Genomic DNA, 20,150 nt, shown 5'->3' on the forward strand with positions numbered 1-20,150 from the left:
GAATGTCTCTCCATTAATTCAGAGCTTCTTTCATTTCTTTCAGCAATGTTCTGTACTTTCAGTGTACAAACCTCGTACTTCTTTTACTAGTTTATTCCTAAGTATTCTTTTTGATGCTATTGTGAATAGAATTATTTTCTTAATTTCATTTCTGGTTTGTTCATTACTAGTGTTCATTACTTGTTCATTACTAGTGAATAGAAAAGTACAACTTGTTTGTACTGATCTTGTACCCTGTGATCTTATTAACCTCGTTTATTAGTTCTGGTAGGTTTCTGGTGGATCCCTTATGATTTTCTACAACAGAATCATGTCATCTGTGAATCAAGGCAGTTTTACGTCTTCCTTTCCAGCCTACATGACTTCTATTTCTTTCTGTTACCTGCTTACCCTGGCTAGAACTTCAAATGCGGAACAGAAGTGACAAGAGCAAATGTACTTGCTTTGTCACTGATCTTAGGGGGAGGGGCATTCACTGCTTCCTGGCTAAGGCATGTATTGCTATGCCTCCCCTTCTCCCATCAGAACTGCTACTGATTTTAATTAAGTAAGAAAAATAAATACTAAAGATAAGGGAAGCTAAGCTAACTAAAAAATACGCTTCTTTCCTGATCACAGTCTCAATTCAAACAAAGTATAACCGACAGGCAGGCCCCTTGTTGTTTAAAATAGTCAGGCGGTTGGAAGCCAGCTGGCCTGTCCTACAGCAGGGGTTGGGTGAATAACTTTTGGATCATTCATGCACAGTGAAATATTATGCAGCCATTAAAAGTAGGTTCAAGAAGGTTTCTTTAATAGCACGGGGAAATTTTTATGTAACAGTATTACAGAAATGAGAGAGAGGAACAAAAATAACACAGATGGGATGGTCTCAACACCATAAAGAAACACATGCAGAGGGAAAAGAAAGATGTAAAAACCTTCATAATTGTTGCCTCTGAGTTGAAAGATCGATGACTATTTTTTTCTAATTTCTTTATATTTCTTTCAACTGCACAGATTTTTCACAATGAGCATCTTGTAGCAAGAAAAAAAACCAAAACCTACCCACAGAGCAGACCCGAAACACTGGGAAGCATGGCATTTTGCAGCCTTACCTTACAGTATTCATCAATTGGTATCAGGCGTTTGACAGCCACGTCGCGGATGTGGCTTCGTCGGAAGAGAATTTTGCCTGCAGACAATGAGAGTTGCACAGCGTTGTCAGGGAGCAGTGACAAATCCTCAGCAAAGGGCGGGTGATGTGGATGTCTCTGGTAGGCCTGAGTGGTACCCAAATTCCGGCTGCCATCAATATCCTTTGTTGGATGTTCGCAGAGCCTGAATGACCCCATGCATGGTCCTCCAAAGCCCTGTTCCCAGCTCTAGTGCAAGGTCTGGAGCAGGGGTGTCTAAACTGCGGCCCGCGGGCCAACTGCGGCCCGCGATCCATTTTTAATTGGCCTGCAGCAAATTCCAAAACTATATTTAGTTTCCTTAAATAAACCAGGTGAGGCAATACGTACTTCACCTCGAGTGAGTGGCCCGGCTGTTTGTGTATTTTACCGTATATGGCCCTTGGTAAAAAACGCTGAAAAAAGTTTGGACACCCCTGGTCTGGAGGAAGGGGACCCAGTGGATATGTTTCAATGCGTTAAGGGAGGCGGAACCAACCCATGGGAGGAAGGGGCTCCTCCTCGCTGAAGAAGGAAGGTCCCACCTCATGATCTGAGGTCCCCTGCCAGCTCTCGGATTCCAAGGCTGGCTGGGCGGTAGTGTGGATACTCAGACTGCCCTCAGCTACAGTTCAGTCTCCTTGCCTCCTTTTCCTCAGACACATTCTGCTCGAGTCTCATGTTCCGCAAACACTCCCTGCTCTCTCATGATCCGCTGCCTTTCCCTCTGCCTGGAATACTCTTCCCATCCAACTTCATCCATCCCTGTTGAGAAACTCATACTCACTTCAAATGGGTTAAGAGTTCCTATCTCTTTCTGATTGCACGCATCACATTATTGACTTCCTGTCCTTCTTTCCTACCAGTCATGGGGCTCTGCACAAACAGGGACTGACTGGGCCCGCGTCAGTCTTGTGCCCGCACCGCGGAGCACAAACATTTAATGAATGTATGAAGGTGGCTTCCACCTGAGAAGATGATGAATCCCTCCAATTTCTTCCCTAATCAGTGTTCGCAACAGAAGGTTCTAGGCCTTCCTTCCTCACTGAATACCGACAGTCCATCCACTACATGCTCGGTGACACCCTGAGCACTGGGGTGAGGTACCAGAGTCTCCAGTACGACATATGGTCAGAGGATGTGGGTCACAGGCAAAGGCAAGCGTATACACGGTGCCACCAAGGGCCCCTGGAAATATCTAAGATGCTGAAATATTAAGGGTGAACTTTGTTTAAAGCCAATCCATGGGTTCCCAAGAGTCCCATGAGGAGATGGTGGCAAAGAGTATGCATGGAAAATAAAGTTGGTCTGGGCTCACAGTACGGATCTGTCACACAGGCAGGGACAGGCAAAGCAGAACTCAGACATCACAGAGCGCCAAAGAGGTAGGAGACGGAGACAAGCCCCAGAGCCACGAGGAGACGTCTTGGGGTCCAAGAGGGACGCACAGGGAGTCCACAGCTTTCCAGACAGCAGAGCACAGAGACCTCCTACTAAGAGCTTCACCTACTTCTGTCCGAGGAGGGAGGTCAAGGATAAGAATTTGGGTCACGAGGCTGGCAGGGCCAGGAGATAGTCACCGCTGTTCTAAGATGCTCTGGCAAGACTGCTGTCTCTACACATCAAGCTTGGGTGAGCAGGGACAGGATGCAAGGAAGGAAAGTTTTCCTAATAGCATAGAATCGAAAGGGATGACAAGAAACAGCCTCCTGACTCTGAAAGCAATGCAAGCTGGTGCGGGAGATTTGCATTCAAGAAGACCGTATGGCTAATCTAACATTTTAAATAACCAGACAACTTGCTCTTGAATAAAAAAGCATTATTAGGAAATTAGGTAGGTATGGTCAACCTAATAGGAAGCCTTTTTTTTTTCCCCCTCATTTCTACCAATTAAAAAAAGACTCACAATGAGATGAAATACATATTTCTCACATTCCTTAAGAACTAGGAAGGAATCTTTCTCTCTCTCTCTCTCTTTTTTTTTTTGGCGTGACCAGTACCATGCTCTAACTAACTAAGCTAACCGGCCACCCCATGGACTCTCCTTTCTTTATAATGGTGATAGTTTTCATTCTGCCTATGAGTTGGTCACATTTCTGATATGCCATGCTTGTTAGAAAAGAAAAATCTAGAAGAAAATTCATTACAGGGTTCAGAGTGTTTGTCTCTGAGGGGTGGAAGAGACTTTGTGTTTTCTTCTTTATACTTTCCCCAAAGTTCCTGCCATAAACATCTATGGCTTCTAGAATCAGAAAATGTTCATGTCATTTAGAACAACGACAACAAGAAGCAAATAATGCAGCAAACTGGGTTTGCCACCGGGCTTCCCTGGAATGACAATCTTGTGCCCTCACACACTCAGTAGATATGGCCGGTCTCTATATGAGCCCTGTGTGCCCGCCCTGGGGGCCTGCCGTCCTGGCACTGATAGCCGGTGTTCCCCAACAGGGAAGGACCCAGCCAACATTTTGGGTGGGGCAGTCCTTCCCTGGGTGAAAGTGGCCCCTGCCCTGAAGGATGTTTGGCACCCATGGCTCAAATCCAGAAAGGGCTGGTGGCCTTCCCATCCCCATCCCACCCCCAGTCACTGTGAGAATCAAATTACCGCCGTCATGTGTGGGACTACTTGTAGTGTAGAACCCACAGGAGTGTCGTGAGCCTTCAGAAAGAAGGATGTGTGCCTGTGAAGAGAAATCCCGCACAGCAAATGCTTTCTTCTTTCTAAGCTACTTCTCAAAACGAGAGGAGCTTCTACCAAAGATATTTGGTCCCATTTGGGTATAATTTCCCCCTCTGCAAATCAGAGGAAGGGTAGAGAAAGGGGGTGTACAGGCCTCCTACTAAGAAGGTTGTAAGCCAGCTCAAAATATTTACAACAGGCCCAGTGCTAGCACCGGCCTGCAGGAAGAGCACAGGCCTGTCCTGGAACAGCCACCACTAAAGGAATTCTGCCAAGGCCCAGCCTCCAGGGGCTGAGACAGGGACAGAGAGCTCAGGCGCCTTCAGTGTCTCCTGAGGGTTTGACACAATGACAACAGCCTCACTACTCTCACTGTGTAGCCTCAGTGGGACAGGAGTCTCTGGGCACATGTCAGGTATCTTGCCAGCAAGGGGGACAGGAAGCTCTGTGGCAGCAGGGGCCTGTCGGGAGGTCACAGGCTCTGCAGTCAGCGAGGCCCTGGGCCCATCTGAGGGCTACCTGTTACTGACTGTGCTGCCTTGGGACATGCATTTACCTCTCACAGACTCTGTCTCCTCATCTGTTAAATGGGACAGCAGCCCCGATCGCTTTGTAGTAATCTCCATGACACCCAACACAGGATTCAGCCCTTTGTAGGTGCTCACAAAAGAGTGATTACTTTTTGCTTTTCCAACAGGTTAGATGACACTGAAGTACACTGTGCACTGAAGAGCACACGTCTTTCCTCAGCCCCCAGCTGGGTTCCTTGAGACCTGTATCCTACTGGCTAACTGGTCACTTATCTACAGGCCGTGGGACAGAACCTGAGGGCTGGCATGTCCTTGGCCAGTCCCTCCCGGGTGAAAGCCTGACGGGGCAGCAGCCCCTCGTCTGTGCCTGATGTGAAGTGTTTCTGTGCGAGTTGTGAGGAAGCAGCACGAGCCAGACTGCACCCATCCCTCGCCGACCAGCCTGCCTGGGGTGGAAAGGGCGCTCAGCGGAGAGAACAGCTTTTGGTGGGAACCAGCAGGCTTTTGTTTTCCACAGTGGAAGAAGGCCAAACTGTAATTTTTAATTTTCAAGCCTTGTGCTCTGCCAAGTTGGCTTCCCCAGCTCTTGCTGCCTGGGGTGGAAAATTGTACAGGGCGGCTCTCCCCTCCCCCACCTCTGTGCTAGCGTGAGACTTGCTTTTGTTCTGCTGACGTGGCCGTCTTGGCAGAAAAGTGACCCCTAGGAGAGGGGGCATTTCCCCCACGGATCTCTGTCCTTGGACTCAGCCTTGAGAAAAAGCTAAGAAGTGGGCTGAGAAGGGACACTCCAGGCGTCCCGAGGCCCAGTGTGACCTCTCCAAGCGACAAGTGGGTGCCCTGCACAGGAAAAGCAGGCCGAATCCCTGAGAACAGCATTTTCATGAATTCGTGGGTAGAAAAGGATTACGTAACCACAAAAGCTTTCAGGGGCTTGGGAGAGGGTCGGCTCAAGTTCCTCTCTGTTCTGGGAAGTTTTTCCACAGCTGGTTTTGCCTTTTATCCAGTCAAGAGTTGTAACGCACTCTTCTCCTTTCTTAAGAAAAACCCACATTTAGAGCCCAGTTCAACCCGAATATCCAGATTGACATTTAAGTACGACTCCAAGATATGAAATAACAAGAAATTCCCAAGGAATGTCACAGGACCCTGTTTCTGTCTTTACTGAGAACCTACTACGTGCCAGGGAGATAAGCTTGTGAAAAAGGGGTCATGTTCCATTTTACAGATGTGGAAACTGAGGCTTGGTGGGGGGGAGGGTTGGGGCAGATATCATCTGCTTGAGGTCACAGGGCTGGGTCTAGCTCCAAAGCATGTGCTCTGGAACACTGACATTTGGCCGTTGGCAACTGGCACTCAGAACTTTCTCCAATAGGAAAAAAAATTCCAGTGTGACTGCACACTTTTCCCGTTGGAGAACTAAAAACATTAGCCTTTTAGGCAAACGATCCTCGCAGTGGATGGGCGCCTGGCAAACACATCTACGCCTCTCTAAAACCACTCAACAATGACGACACCTGGAAGAACCCACTCATGTGCCAATGACAGAATGCTGGAGTGGGGGAGGGGAGACTGGGCTCCTGTGTGTCCCATCCCTGGGCCTGCTCCCTCCTCTGCAAAGTGAAAAAGATCTGAAGGACCCTTCCAGCTCTAAGTACTTGTGATTCAGGGTGGCTGTCAATTTGCTGACAGTCTGTATATAAAAATAACAGTAAGTACTTGATTGCTGCTAGTTCTGTGCCAGGCACTTACCTAACCTGCGTAACAACTCAATTATTTATGCACTATTATCAGCTCCGATTTGCAAATGAAGAAATGAAACTCAGTGTGCCGAAGTAACTTACCCAAGGTGCCAGAGTGAATGGGGAGGTACTGGGATTTGAACCCAGGCCGCCTGACTTCAGACATGAATTTTGGAGCCAATCGTACCTGTGTCTGAATCCCAGCTCTGCCATTTGGGCAAGTGATTATAATTCCTGAGTCTCAGTGTCCTTCTCTGTGAAATGAGCATAGTAATGTCTACCCTGCAGGGTTGTTTGGGGGTTAAATGAGTTGACAAATGTAAAGCACTTAGCCCAGCCACTGGCCCACAGCAGACACCCAATCAACGGCAGCTATTATTACTTGAGGCAACAGCCCTGGTTTGGGTGGCCCACTTTCTGAGCTGCAGCCTTGATGCTATTCCTTTGGTAAGGAATTTTTTTGTGGAAGTGGGGAAAGGTACACCGAAAGCCTTGAAAGCAAGGACTAGCCCTGAGTGCATTCATTTCTCCCTTGGCCTGGAGTGGTACCTGGCACTCAGAAGGTGCTGGATAGCTATGGAAGGTAGGCAGAATATCCAAATGGCCCCCCAAAGATGTCCCAGCCTAAACCCCAGAGCCTGTGACTATGACGCGATCACTGCTGGCACCTGTTACAGCATATGCTGCAGTGCATGTTAGGAGAGGGACAGTGTGCTGCATTAGCCGGGTGGGTACCATGTAGTCACATGAGCCCTTCAAAGCAGACAGCTTCCTCCGACTGGTAGCAGAGGCCATTCGAAGCAGAAGAAAGATTCAACGCTTCACTGCCAGTCTGGAGATGGAGACGCCACATGAGGAGGGATGCGGGTGGCCTCTGGAAGCACCGGCTGACGGCCAGCAAGGAAACAGGCATCTCAGTTCTAGAGCTGTAGTAAGGAGGTGAATTCTGCCAACGATCTGAGTGAGGCTGGAAGCGGATTCTTCCCCAAATCCTCCATATAAGATCGCGGCCTGGCCAAGACCTTGGCGTCAGCCTTGTGAGACCCTAAGCAGAGCACCCAGCTGAGTCTGCCTGGACTTCTGACCAGCAAATTGTCAAATAGTAAATGGGTGCTGTTTTAAGCTGCTAAATTGGTGGCAATTTGTTATGAAGCAATAGGAAACTAACACGGTAGCCATAACAACAGATGCAACTCATCATAAAAACTTTATGAGCTCCAATTATTCCCATTTTAGAGGTAGGAGAAACTGAGGCTCCCAGAGGTGAAGTATCTTGCCTAAGCTAGTAAATGGTGCAGCGTCTAACCGTAAGGCACATACTCTTAGCACATTTCTCCACATGACTGAGACTGGTCACTGGGCCAATGCTCCCAGGAGGACGAGCCGAGAGTTCCGGAGGCCATACTGGATCCCCCACAGACCCCTTCTCAGAGCACGCGTCTCACTTACCTGGCAGAAAGGGAATGATCCGCTGTTTGGGGTCCTTCTGACCTCCTTCCATGGGAAATTTGTCCAACATCTGCATCTAGAAAGGGGGAAGAATACCAAAACAATATGATAAAGAGATCTCTGACATTTAAAAGAATTACGTGAAAGATGTGATTTGATATACAAAAGCTCACTTTGTTCAGCTTTTCAGAAACCCGCACTAATGGAGAAGGCAATGTCAGTGGGACCTCGGAGCAGCATGCAAACAATTCTCTATGTCCACAGCTGCCAGATTTGTGAAGGCTCAGAGCTGACAGAGACCATTCTCAGTTTTCCTGGGGGTCTCCAGCCACAGGATCTGACATGTGACCAACACCCCCAGGGCCGCCAGACTTCCACGGATGGCGTTTCATCCTGTTTTCCCCAAATTGCCAGGCTGTGTTATGGAACAAACCAGGGACACCCAGTTAATCTTCTTGGGTCTATGAGATCATTACACTCCCCTGCCCCACTAAGGATCATGAAAAATCAGGCAGAGATGAGGGAAGTTTAATATTCCACACACAGGTGAACAGCATGCTTTTCTTTTTAAAACCAGCCCCTATAGAGTGTTTTAGGGATTTATAGGTTCTGTCTAACAAAATCTTCTTTCCCCCCTCTCAATTTATTGAAGAGAATGTTGGCACACCATGAAAGGGAACTCTAAAAAAACAAAAAGCTGTATACGAGTAATCCGGCCCCTCTCCCACGCCTGTGTCGCTTCTCCTGGGTTCCCGTCGGGCCACATCCAAGCGTGCACACCAGCTGAGAAGCCCCACCCAGCCCAGAAGTTCAGTCCCCCTGTGGCCCTCACCGCCTTGTCGTAGGAAGTTACTCTCACCCTCTGTGCTGACTTGGTTTTACCCAGATAAGTGTGGCCCCAAGAGAGAAGGTGTCTCCCAAATGTTATTAATTTGAGGCAGCAGACCTGGGTTTAATGCTGCAAAGTCTAACCACAGACACTTTACCCCTGGGAACCAGACAGTCCTGAGTTTAATCGCACGCTTCCTCCTGCCAGCTGTGTCCTTGGGCAGATAACCTCGTCCATCGAGTCTGATTCACCACCTGCAGAATGAGGCGCACGGCCTGCTGGGCAGAGGGTTGTGTAAATGATTCTGAGTGGGGACCCTCAGGGGACACTCCAGGTGCTCAACAAGAGGCCCCCTCCTCACACTGCCCACAAGGATTCTCTTATCCTGAAAGCTATTTGGGAATAACTTTTAGTCGCGCGTGAGGCTGTGTAGGGTATGTGTGTGTGTGCTGAGTAAACATAACATAAAATGATCTCAACCGTTGTACGTGTGCAGTCCAGTGGCATTTCGCACACGCACACAGTTGTGCCACCATCCCCACCATCCGTCTCCAGAACATCTCTGTCATCCCAAACTGAAACTCTATATCCATTCAACACCAACGCCCTGTCCCCTTCCCAGCCCTTGGCAACCACCGTTTTGCTTTCCATCTCTACGAATCCGCCACTGTGGGTATCACAGACAAGTGGAATCACACAGGAGCTGCTCTTTGCAGCTGCCTTATTTCACTTAGCAGGACTTCAGGGGTCGCCCACGTTGTATCATGTGTTGGAATGTCCTCCCCTTTTTAAGGCGGAGTGATAGTCGGTTATGAGGCTGTGTTTTAAGGTTGGCAAAACCCCTCAGATTCTCCATGGCCAGTGCTGGGCTGTCTATTAGAACTTTCTGCCATGACGGAAACGTCCTACATTCTGCTGTCCCTTACGGCAGCCACTAGCCCTAGGTCGCCACTGAACGCTTGAAATGTGGCTTCTGTGACTGTGGCACTCAACTTCTAATTTAATTTTAATTAATGTAATTTTACATTTAAATAGCCCCACATGACTTGTGGTCCCCATATTGAACAGTACAGGCCTGGACCACAACACTTACCTTCCTGGTTTCGCCATATCCAGTTTTACTTCGTTTCTTTTCTCATCCTATCAGTGGTAACTGCATTCATATGGACAAAAGATCAGAGGCCTCGGAGCTATTTTGCTTTTGGTCTTAGTGTGTCAAGGTTCATAGGCCACCAGGTGCTTATCTCCAGGGAACTGTCACACTTGGCACCCATGGCTTGAAGCAGACAGGCAGCATTCCAGAACCTCCCTGGGGACCTAGACCCAGGCTCTCTGCAGCAAAGCACCAGAGCCATGCTGGGCGAAGTCCAACTGCACACGCTATCCTTGGAAACCAGAAAATCCACGCCCCTCCACCCAGAGAACAAAAGGAAGTGGAGCTGAGGGTGAGAAAGAATGGAAACCGAGGAAGAAAGTGAGTCACTCTGTGGGGTAGGAAGGGAGAGGGAGCCACGTCAAGCTGCCACATCACAAGCCTCCAACAGAAACGAGAACACTCCATCAGCAGTTTTCAAGACATCGGCTTGTGGTAGAGGGAAACGAGACATGCTGTCCAAGGAAAATACCAGGGAAGCTGGCGTGGAGGTCCACACGTGGTTCGTGTTAACGGCAGACTGGACTTGGAGGGGTTGGCTTCCTCAGTCTCACAAAAGCCCCATGTCCTAGAATAGCCAGAACAGGCTTGGAGAAGGGCTGGGGCGACTGTCACGTACAGCTGCTGGCTGGTGGGACCCCACGTGGCTCCTCGGAGGAGGACGTGACGATGTACCTGGGCCTGCTCTACGACACATGGTGGGCTGTCTTTGGGGATTCTGTCCCCCGATGAGCTGGTTTGTCTAAACGTCAGCATTCCCTGGCATCCTGATGGGCCTGCCACATGGAGCCTGGGTCCCCCCGTGTGTCTACTTCTCCCATCCTTACTGCCCCCACCCACCCATCCAGGTCAGCGTTTTCTGAGCCCAACCCCGAATGGTCCGTCTGTCTTCTGGCCTGCCCCACCTCCTCACCGGCACATGGTAGATATCCGTACAAAGAAGGAAGCAATGAAGGAACAAAAGAGTGAAAAAAAAGTGGTTCACTGCTTTGGTCAGCCATTCTCTAGGAGAGGAGAAATTATGTTCCAGGTAGCAGGAACAGGACCTGGATTGGGGTTCAGACTAATGGACCAACAGAACATTGCCTCTTTGTAGTTTACAAATAATGAAGTGCAGTGTGGGAAAAGGCCACAACTGTATTTTCTCAGCTACACACCACCAATATGGCAACAGCCTTTCCGACCGAAGGAAAAAAATATTCCATTAAGTGTGTACAACACGTGGGAGGCACACCCGTTTCAGAAGACAATGTCTGGGGGAAAGAATGTGCCTGAGTGTCCGGCAAAGGCAGTAGTTGGATAAATACGGTGGGTGAGGTCCTAGCAGGTGTTGGCTGGGGTCTCGCTGGGAAGCCTTCCTATCTGGCACGGTCTGCCTGGGGAGGGAGAACTCTTCAGTTCTGCCACCCCTAGATCTGCTCCCAGAAAAGATGGGAGAACACGCTCCCTTCTCTTTGGCTTCTGTGGTGGAGTGTGGGGGCTTCTTGGCAGACAGTTCCCAAAGCTCCTGAGGGCACTTGCATTGTCAAACTCTCCGAAGGGGGACAGGTCAGCCCTATCTCAATGGAAATCGGAAATGATTTCTGCTGTGTGACTTGAGATCTGGAGACTCTCTCATCTCCAGATCTCAGCCCCCTTGCCTGGGGAGAAACGAGGGCACCCATGGATGCTGCTCCCAGCTTGCCGTCAACTCTATGATTTGATGTGTCTAGGACACAGGTCCTCCTGAAAGAAGCGGCCATCTCTGGGTCCCCTCAGTACGCAGTGTTCCTACTTACAGGACACATGTGGCTGGCGCTTCTACCAAGAGCTCCGTGCCAGGCAGAGTGACCCAGCAGCTCCACAGGCCCCACTGTCAGAATTCTGCAAGATGCCCAGACAAAAGTCCTCTACCTCAGGCCTACCTCAGGCCTCTGCACCTTTGCACACCTGGTTTCCTCTGCACGGAATGCTCCCAGTTCCCCCACAATCCTGTCAGCAGGTCCGCTCCTTACTCATTGTCGGGACCCTGCTCAGATGTCACCTCCTCCAGGAAGCAAGCCCTGCCTGAGCTCCCCAGCTGGGACAGGGTCCCTCTCTGAATACCTGGGGGTCCAGCTCAGCAGAGGTTTACCTACTTCCATGAGAGAAGCCCTAGCTCCAGAGATGGTCATGACCCTCAGCCTGGGGGCCACGATGAACCAGTGGGAAAACTCAGAGGGCAAGGGAAGCATGGCACAGTGTAAAGTGGACCCTCCACACCCGAGGCCTGCTTGGGAAGGGCTGACGCTCTGCTCAGAGCAATCCTCTACGGGAAGACTGCCCGCCCCTTAGGGGGAGGCAAACGGCCTCCCAGGGCGGCTCTAGGCCCAACTCCAGGTGGCAAATCTATCTTTGAAGAGATGGACTCGAGGGCAGTACCGGCCCTCAGGAGGCAGCGGGGAGCAGCTGTCAGGAGCACAGCTTTCAGACTAGGCCACACCTGGGCTTGAATCGCAGTCATGCTGCTCTCTGGGACGTGACTCTGCCCCTCTGAGCTTCAGTTTCCCCCTCGGAGACCTGGGCACAATGCTGACTTCATGCTTGTAAGTGAGGACTAAATGAGATGGCATATAAAACGGGTACCTGGCAGGCGCATCGCTCAACCAACCACATTTCCCCTGGGCACGGTCCTCAGCTCTATGACATTCCAGTGCCCTGCGCTGATGCCATCCCCCTCTGCCAACTCTGATGGACTCTGCAGTGTGGACCCAGGTTAGGGCAGAAAAGGAGAGGCAGAGAGGTGGAGTGGCCTGCCCGAGGCCACGCAGCTGGTAAGACAGATGGCTGGGACCTGCCTTTCCAAGCCCAGGCTTTATCGCCTGTCCCTCTTGTAACTGAGACATATGGCCAGATGTCAACCAGTCAAGGCGGGCCTGACTATTAGGGTCCAGCTTTTCTAAGACAAGAGAGTTAGGAGATCACCTCGGAAGGTGACTGTCATAAAGGGGACCTCCTTGCCAGTGACTGTGAGTCTCTTTCCCCACAAAAAAGCCTGAGTCACACTCCTTCCTTCTACTGCAGGCGACTTCTCTGCAGACTGTTTCCTCTGCCTGAATGCCCTGTTCCCACCAGAGGGGACATTTACTGCTTTCTGTCACCCACAGGCCATTTCCCCTTCTTTGGCGGCAGTTCTCTGACTTCTTCTGGGCAAACAGAAATGCCAGCTGTTCCCACATGCATCGGCGTGATGCTGATTCTCCTCCAGTCCCTGAGTTGGCCCGGCCGTCAACCCAAGATGAACCAATGAGACTTTTGCTTAAACTGTTGGGGTGCTCTCTTTACCCTGAGCTGACCTGTGGCCACCACCACACCAGGAGGCACCCTGCCTGGACATGGAGAAAGTCAGGAAGTGGAGAAAGGCAGGTCCGCACTGACACTGTGGTCCCTGGATCCAGCCATACCTGAAGCCAAATGCCCTTCATCTTCCCTGTGACGTTTACTTAACACTGTTCTTTTTGAATAATCCATCTTGACTGGGTTTCTGTCATCTGCAACTAAAACAGTTCTGACTAAAACAAGATCTCACGGCCAGAAAGTGGCAGCGTGTGGATCAAAGCCCAGGATCTTAACCACGCTAGCAAACTGGCATCATCTCCTGCTCTAACTAGGCCAATTCCTAGCGGCAACCTACACCCATCAACAATCCCAACAGCTAACATTTGCTCAGGCCTTGACAGCCCAAAAACTGCTCTCACCCACACCACAACTTTCTTAAGAAAAGAAACTGAGATATACTTCACGTACCATGACATTCACCCTTTTAAAGTATACAGTTCAGTGGTTTGTAGTATACACGCAAGGTTGTGCAACCACGACCACTAATTCCAGAACACTTTCATCACCCCAGAAAGATACCCAGTACCCATTAGCAATCTCTCTTCCTTTCCCCCTCCGCCCAGCTCCTGGCAACCACTAATCTGCTTTGGGTCTCTATGGCTTTGCTTCTTCTCAACACACATCATCACTTTTAACGCCATAGGAAATTTGCTAAGTAGCCACTAGAGAGAGGAGCACTACACAGCAGACTGGCTAAGACTCTGGACTCTGGTGTTGCCTGCACAGCTTCAAATCCAAGTGCTGATGCCCACTAGCTGTGTGACCTTGGGAAAAGGACTTAGCCTCTCTGAGCCTGTGTGTCTTCATCTGTATAATTCGATAAGCTTGACATGAGCATTAAATGAGTCACTACATCTAGATGCAGTCAGTGCTCCAGGAATGTCAGCTGTTTCTATTATCATTACCTCATGTTACTGATGAGGACAATCAGGCACAGAGGGGTTAAGGGTTGTGCCCAAGGCCACACAGCACAGGTGGCTGGGCCCCAAGTCTCCTGACTTTTTCCATTACACCATACTGGACTAGCTGTTCCTCCACGAAAGCTTGGCCCTTCCCATACTCTTTGAGCCAAGTTACTTCTGAAAAAACCAAGGCTACTCGCCAGACAGGAGGGAGGGCAGGGTGGAATCATGAAATCATCGAGCTTTAGGGTGTTGCAGCCCCACAGGGCTGGCCTCCTTGCCTGGTCCTTGGGAACAGCTGACTCTGGCCTTGCCTTCTTCCAGTTTCCCCCGCTGGGGTGCGGGGGTGGAAGGCAGCCCATTTCCAGGATAGCAGGACCCTCCGGAATTCCATGACTTTCCCATTCCAGCCGCCCATCTGGGATTCTTTAAAAGCTGCTGAAACCTGTCTTTGGACAACTTTGTTTCAGGAGGGCAGTCTGAGGCAGCTATTCATGTTACAGCAAACCCCTAATTATTACCAATTATTCTGAGTGGGGAAGAAAACCTCACTTGTAAGTTCTGGTGAAAATAAGAAACTTGAGTGAGAACAGGAGAGTGGAGGGAGTCCAGGCTCTGGGCCAGAGAGCCCCATGACACTACCCTGGGAAGCCTTCCCAAACGACGTCACCGCGAGCAAGTCCCATCTTAGCAGAGGGACAACAGATGACAGCTAACACGCTTACTGAGCAAGGCAGAACTCGGTCACAATAGACACACGAAGGAAGTGCTTTCATTCTTCATATGCAGATGGGGAAACTGACAGCAGACGTGACACCAAGCTCAGACCTGAACGAGGTCTGTCTAAGCCCAGAAGTCAAGGTCTGAAGCCCTGGGCTGTAGTGGAACAGGGAACTCGAGTCCATCACACCCTGCCATTTCCCCGTGTGCTTTCAGGGCTTCCTCCCCATGCCATTCTCACTGAAACTCCTCCTCCAGCTGAGGCTGTCCCAAGGACCCCCCACCTCGGCCACAGCTGACAGGCGTGGGGTCGGCTCTGACCCAGGACTCAGACAATCAGATTCTCTCTCCTGGAGACCGGAACTAGCACCTGGAAACTGCAGTGCGTTGACAACAGAGAAGGACATTTCCACACTTGGGCCAATGGGCAAGTGTAGGAAGCTGGTCCAGAGAGGCTGCTGGGAAAAGGAGGCAGGCTCGACGGGAGATCCTGCAGCCACAATGACACCCAGCCGGGGTTGCTGCTGGGCCTCGGGGGATCATTCTGTCGCCGTGAGGTCCTGAGCAGTGAGGCCAGCTGCATTTCCTACTTTGGGTTCCAGGGGGGCACACCTGCTTCTTCCCATCAAACTGCCCCCGCATCTCTCTTCCTCTCTGAGCTAGTCGAGTGCGTGTTTGCTCTGTGGGTGTCCAGAATTCCTAGGAGAGCAATCACTTGTCCTGTTCTCTGCCCCCTGCGTCCTTTCTTGGAGGTTTCACACAGGTAAGAGGCCTCTGAAAGCGAAATACAGGTAGCGCTCCCTTTGCAGACCCTCAGTGCATGAAAAGTCAGTCTAGCAACTTGCAAAATGTTTACCCAGCGTTCACGCTTTGACCTGCAGACCTGCTGTAAGGGATCTGGGGTGTGGATCTCGGTCATTCTCACTCAGGACTGTGGCTACTGCTCATGGCAGTTAAAGGCACTGGGCTCGCCGCTATCTTCTGCCCTTCCCCACCCCCAGGGTTCTGCCCTTCCCTGCCCGTGCCTGCTCCTGCCATGTCCATTTTAGACAGTATCTTAGCATCTTTAACATACAGCCTCTTTGTGTATTTACATTCAGTACGTGTTTGCTGCAGACCAGAAGAAAAACATAACTTGTATATGATCCTGTGATTTTGTTCCATTGTGAACCCAAAACATCACTGAGTTCATTACATTTTAAATACTTCGGTACTCGTGTCTCAATTGCTTTACGTTACGCAATGACTTGGCAGTTTGTTAGGAAGGCGTTAGAGACTATTTTAGAGATCTCTGGGGAAAAGGTTAGGAGCACATTGTTATTGCCCCTCCCCCTTTAAAATAATGGAACACAGGCTCTGAAAATTCTCTGTTCAACACTCCCAGGAACAGATTCAGTCCATACAACCAAGGAGGCCTGTAGTTACTAGCAGAGAGAACATGGGAGGTGAAGAGACAGGCTGGTGTGGGGAGGACGAGGGCTGTCTTCTGCCGGCCCAGCGATGCCTAGTTTACATCTGACCACAGCTGCTCTCTCCAGGGCTCAGTCTCCACGCAACTCCAGAGGCAGATTGGGACCCAGAGAAGCCCACAGTCCTCAACCATCCTGATAGGCTTAGAGATGAGCCCATGAAACACAAAACCATGTTTGCTGGGACTTCAGGGAACTGACTTTTCAATCCTTCCTGCTGAGTGTGAGCCCAAAGCATTTTGCAAACATGTAGGATCTGAGGATAGAGCCAACACCATGGAAGGAGGAGCGCAGAACAAGAGGAAGGAGCTGGGTGGAAGGCCACAAAGGAAAACCCTGGATCAAGCTGTGCCTGAAGCCCATAACGTTTCTTCTCCAAGGATATTCAGTTACACCAGCCGAAAAATCCCTGTTGACTTAAGCCAGTTTGAGTTGGGTTTCTGTCACCTGCAACTGAAGTGTCCTAACTGGCACACAGAGGAAAGGAAAGTAGTCAGTTCAGGATGAGGCCTGGTGCAGGCCTGTGAGGTGACAAGTCCCTCACCACTGTCTCGTGGGTTCAGGAAGGAGAACTGGTGCGTTCAGGAAGCTGGGCAAGTTCCCCTTTACTCCCAAGGCCCGTGTTTTCTAAAGGACTTTATTATGTCATACTGGGCCCTGTGACTTTTCATAAAGACACACTCGTTTGAGTTGCTGGCTTTTGGTGACATCAAGATAAAGTTACTGCCCCACAGATTAGAGTTCTTTTACCCCAGTGGGGATGGGCTTACACGGAGCTATCCACATTTGCCTGGCACCCTATGAGACTGGTGGCGCTCATGGTGGTTGTTCATTCGTTTGTTCATTTGTTCATTCATTCATTCATTCACCAAACCTGACTAGACACATTTGAATCCTTGAATAAAACATTAAGGAGAGAGATGATGATGAAGATGTGGTTCCTGTCCTCAAGAGTCCCAGTCTAGAGGGGAAGACAGACAAGCAAACAACCTGAGTAGAGTCAGGACAGAGGGACACACAGAGCTGTGAGGTGCTGAAGAGGCAGCACTCACTGGCTGGAGAACAGAGACCAGGCTTCCTAGAGGATGAGAGTCCTGAAGGGCAGCAGGAGCTACCCAAGCCAACGCGTGGGTTACGGGGGCACAGGGGTAACCCAGGAGAGGAAGGGCAAACGCAAGGCCTCGGGGGTGAGCATGGTGCCCTCAGAGCTCAGCAGGCATTTCAGGAGCGGAGCTCGGAGATCTAAGTGAGGCAAGAGATGTGGGTCTGCCTTCAGAGTGGAACGGCCCCAAGAGCTCTGAACACGCTCAACAAACTGAGCTGAGCAGCAAACACGATGACGGCTCACAACTCAAGTTCCAGATCTGCACTCCAAAGCCACCGATTTCCAGATCGCCCTCTATTCTGGAGCAGTCAACAAGCAGCCTTTCTTTAATTTGGAAAAGACTGACGACACAGCGTAAAGCAATGACGCACATTACTTCTGCCGCACCGTGATGGACACCTCTCATTAACAAGGCACACTCCACAATCTGCCTGTCATCCTTGCGCTAGTCCGTGCTAATCTTCTCTATATGGCTCCAATTTCAGTACCTGTGATGCTAACGTGAGGCCATGGATGTCATTTTTAATTTTAGGAAATAAAAAGAACACTGTACGTCCATTGTGTCGGGGCTCTGAAGTCCAATTAAAGTCTTTCCCACCCCGCAGCTCACTGGAGGCCCCACGTCCTTACCTGGAGGTCAAAGAATTTGCTGTAGCGCCGATAGATGGCCTCAGTGGAGCCACTGGACCACGTGACCCGGATGATGTAGACCTGCAGAGAGGGAAAGAGGACACAGGTGTTAATACCAAAGTGGGGGGAGGGTGCGCTTTCCATCTCCAGGACTTGCGAGCAAAGCACAGGGCTCAGAGTCACAAAGACCTGGGTTTGAATCTCAGCTCTTCTGCTGATCGGCTGTGTGACTTGAGACAAGTTACTTGCTCTCTCTGAGCCTCCGCTTCCTCCTCAGTAAAATGGATATAATAACCCTCACCTTTGGGAGTTGTGCCGAGGACTACGTGAAACCAAGTATGGGAAAGTGTTAGTACCCGGCTCAGTGCAGGAGGTGCTGTGATTTTCAGCAGGGTAAGGATTTCTTACTCCCCACTCAATTCGGAGAGCCCCAGGGCCGGCTGTTCTACCAGAGTCATTCTTAAAACTTTGACTTGTCAGAAGTCAGAGGGACCTGCAGCTCTTAGCCTCCTTATATTTTTCATAAGCTAAGCCATCACAGCATTTCCTCCAATTAGGACCCAGGCCATTTGCTCCGAGTGCCAATTTCTCCATCTGAGAGTTGGGCTAACAGTATCTATGCTTCATGTGATACTGTGAGGAGCTGGGGAGACTGAGGATGGGAACCACTTTACAAACCACAGGACCATGTTTCCAACCTTTATCACAAGTCACGACCCACACAGAAAGTAAAAAATACACTGATGACACAGTTGGGCAAATGGAGGTGGCAGCACGAGGTCATGAAGCCCCTGGCTGGGGAATGGCGGCCCTGGACGCCACCTGGACACTCAAAGGCTAAGCGATCAGCACACTATAACCCATTCCTGGCTCGCACAAATTATCTGTTGTTATAGGGTAGTACTGCCAATTAAAAAATATACATGTGAAAGCTCTTCGGAAACAGCGAAATGCTATATAAACATGAGGGCTCAGTGCTGTTGGAAGCCATGGGGGCAACAGGCAGGGCTCCTGCCCTCTGTGAGCCGGGGGTTAGCTGGAGAAACAACACACACAGGAATGAAGATAAATAACATGTGGGCAGTGGATTAACCTTTCTTCCAACCAGAGCACCTTGACTTTTCTTCTGGGAACCTCCTTCCCCACCTCAGCATAGTCGCTTAGATCCAGATGTGGGTACTATTCACTATCCATGGTGATTGGTTGAAGAATGAACACATGACCTGTGCAGGGCCAATCAGAGCCAGTGAGAGTCAGCCCTGGGACTTTTGCTGACACTCAAGAGAGAGGCCCAGAATATAACACATCAAAGGTCCCCATCACTGGGAGGCGTTTAAGCAAAGTTTGAATAACCATTTAAGACAATACCAATGTGGATTAAAAAACCAGGGGGAAAAAAAGGAAAGATCATCAAAGATTATATTTTTTCTTAACACCAACAAAAAGCATACACTTGTAAATGGAAAAAAACTCTGCTTACACAATGCATTCTTGATCTCTTGTTTACATTTTTTCAAGTTCTGTAAGTACAGTACAAAGACTTTGCAGCAGGCCTAATTGGCTTATTGGAATCAACCCCTGAATACAAGGTGGTGTCTGCCTTTTTAGGCATAGATCTAATTTTTTAATGAGAATTGTCCCAGCACAAAGCTTTGGCCTTGTCCAGAGTTTGGGGGCTGGTGAAAGATCATGTACACTGGGTTCCAATGCCAGCCTGCTGCTGGGCGAGTCTCACAGGTACCAACCTCTCTGGCTGCAGTGTCCTCACTAAAACAGGGACAATAATCTCCCCTGATAATCCACCACAATGACTAACGTACATGGGGCCCTGCCCAATGCCTGGCACACACGAGGTGTGCACAGAGCAGCTGTCCAATATTCCTGCTCACCTGTACCCCCTTTCGCCTTCTTTTTGTAATAGCACCTGATTTCCTTGGAAGACCACCCTTCTCCCTCCCCTTGTCTTTGGGAGAGGGAGTGGGCACGTGTCCCAGGCCTGGCCAACCAGAGCACTGCTGTCCCTGGCCACACGATGGCTCCCCTGGAGCCAGCATCCTGGACATTTCACTGACACACACCAAAACCTTCCCTTTCTTGTTTAAGCCAGTTTGAGTTAGTTTCTGTTACTTGTAACCAAAGCAATCCTAACACATCAACCTTGGCTTTTAGATTATATCGTAAACCAAGTTAACACTCAGTGGACTGGCATTAAGAAATGAAAAGTGGATTTCTTCATGGCAGCACACTCGCAACAGCCAAAAGGAGGAACAAATCCAAGTGTCCACTGATAGATGAACGGATAATCAAAACGTGGCCTATACCACTATGGACTGTTATTCGGCCTTAAAAAGGAAGGACATTCCAACATATGGCACCACACGGATGAAGCTTGAAGACGTTATGCTGAGTGAGATAAGCCAGTCATGAAAACAC

At 49.9% G+C, this 20,150-nt stretch overlaps 1 protein-coding gene across 2 annotated transcripts in view; it reads right to left on the reverse strand.

Moving 5' to 3' along the window:
• Window positions 1–20,150, reverse strand: part of SH3PXD2B (SH3 and PX domains 2B) — an 86,379-nt gene that overhangs the window by 41,278 nt on the left and 24,951 nt on the right. For both annotated transcript variants that reach the window (XM_033096330.1, XM_033096329.1), the window contains exons 2-4: window positions 17,718–17,798; window positions 7,553–7,628; window positions 1,098–1,174 (exon numbers count right to left, since the gene is read on the reverse strand). In XM_033096330.1, the coding sequence (XP_032952221.1) occupies window positions 1,098–1,174; window positions 7,553–7,628; window positions 17,718–17,798 (234 nt within the window). The remainder of the gene's footprint in view (window positions 1–1,097; window positions 1,175–7,552; window positions 7,629–17,717; window positions 17,799–20,150) is intronic.

Source organism: Rhinolophus ferrumequinum, chromosome 24 (genome assembly GCF_004115265.2).
Source record: "Rhinolophus ferrumequinum isolate MPI-CBG mRhiFer1 chromosome 24, mRhiFer1_v1.p, whole genome shotgun sequence".
Taxonomy (NCBI): domain Eukaryota; kingdom Metazoa; phylum Chordata; class Mammalia; order Chiroptera; family Rhinolophidae; genus Rhinolophus; species Rhinolophus ferrumequinum.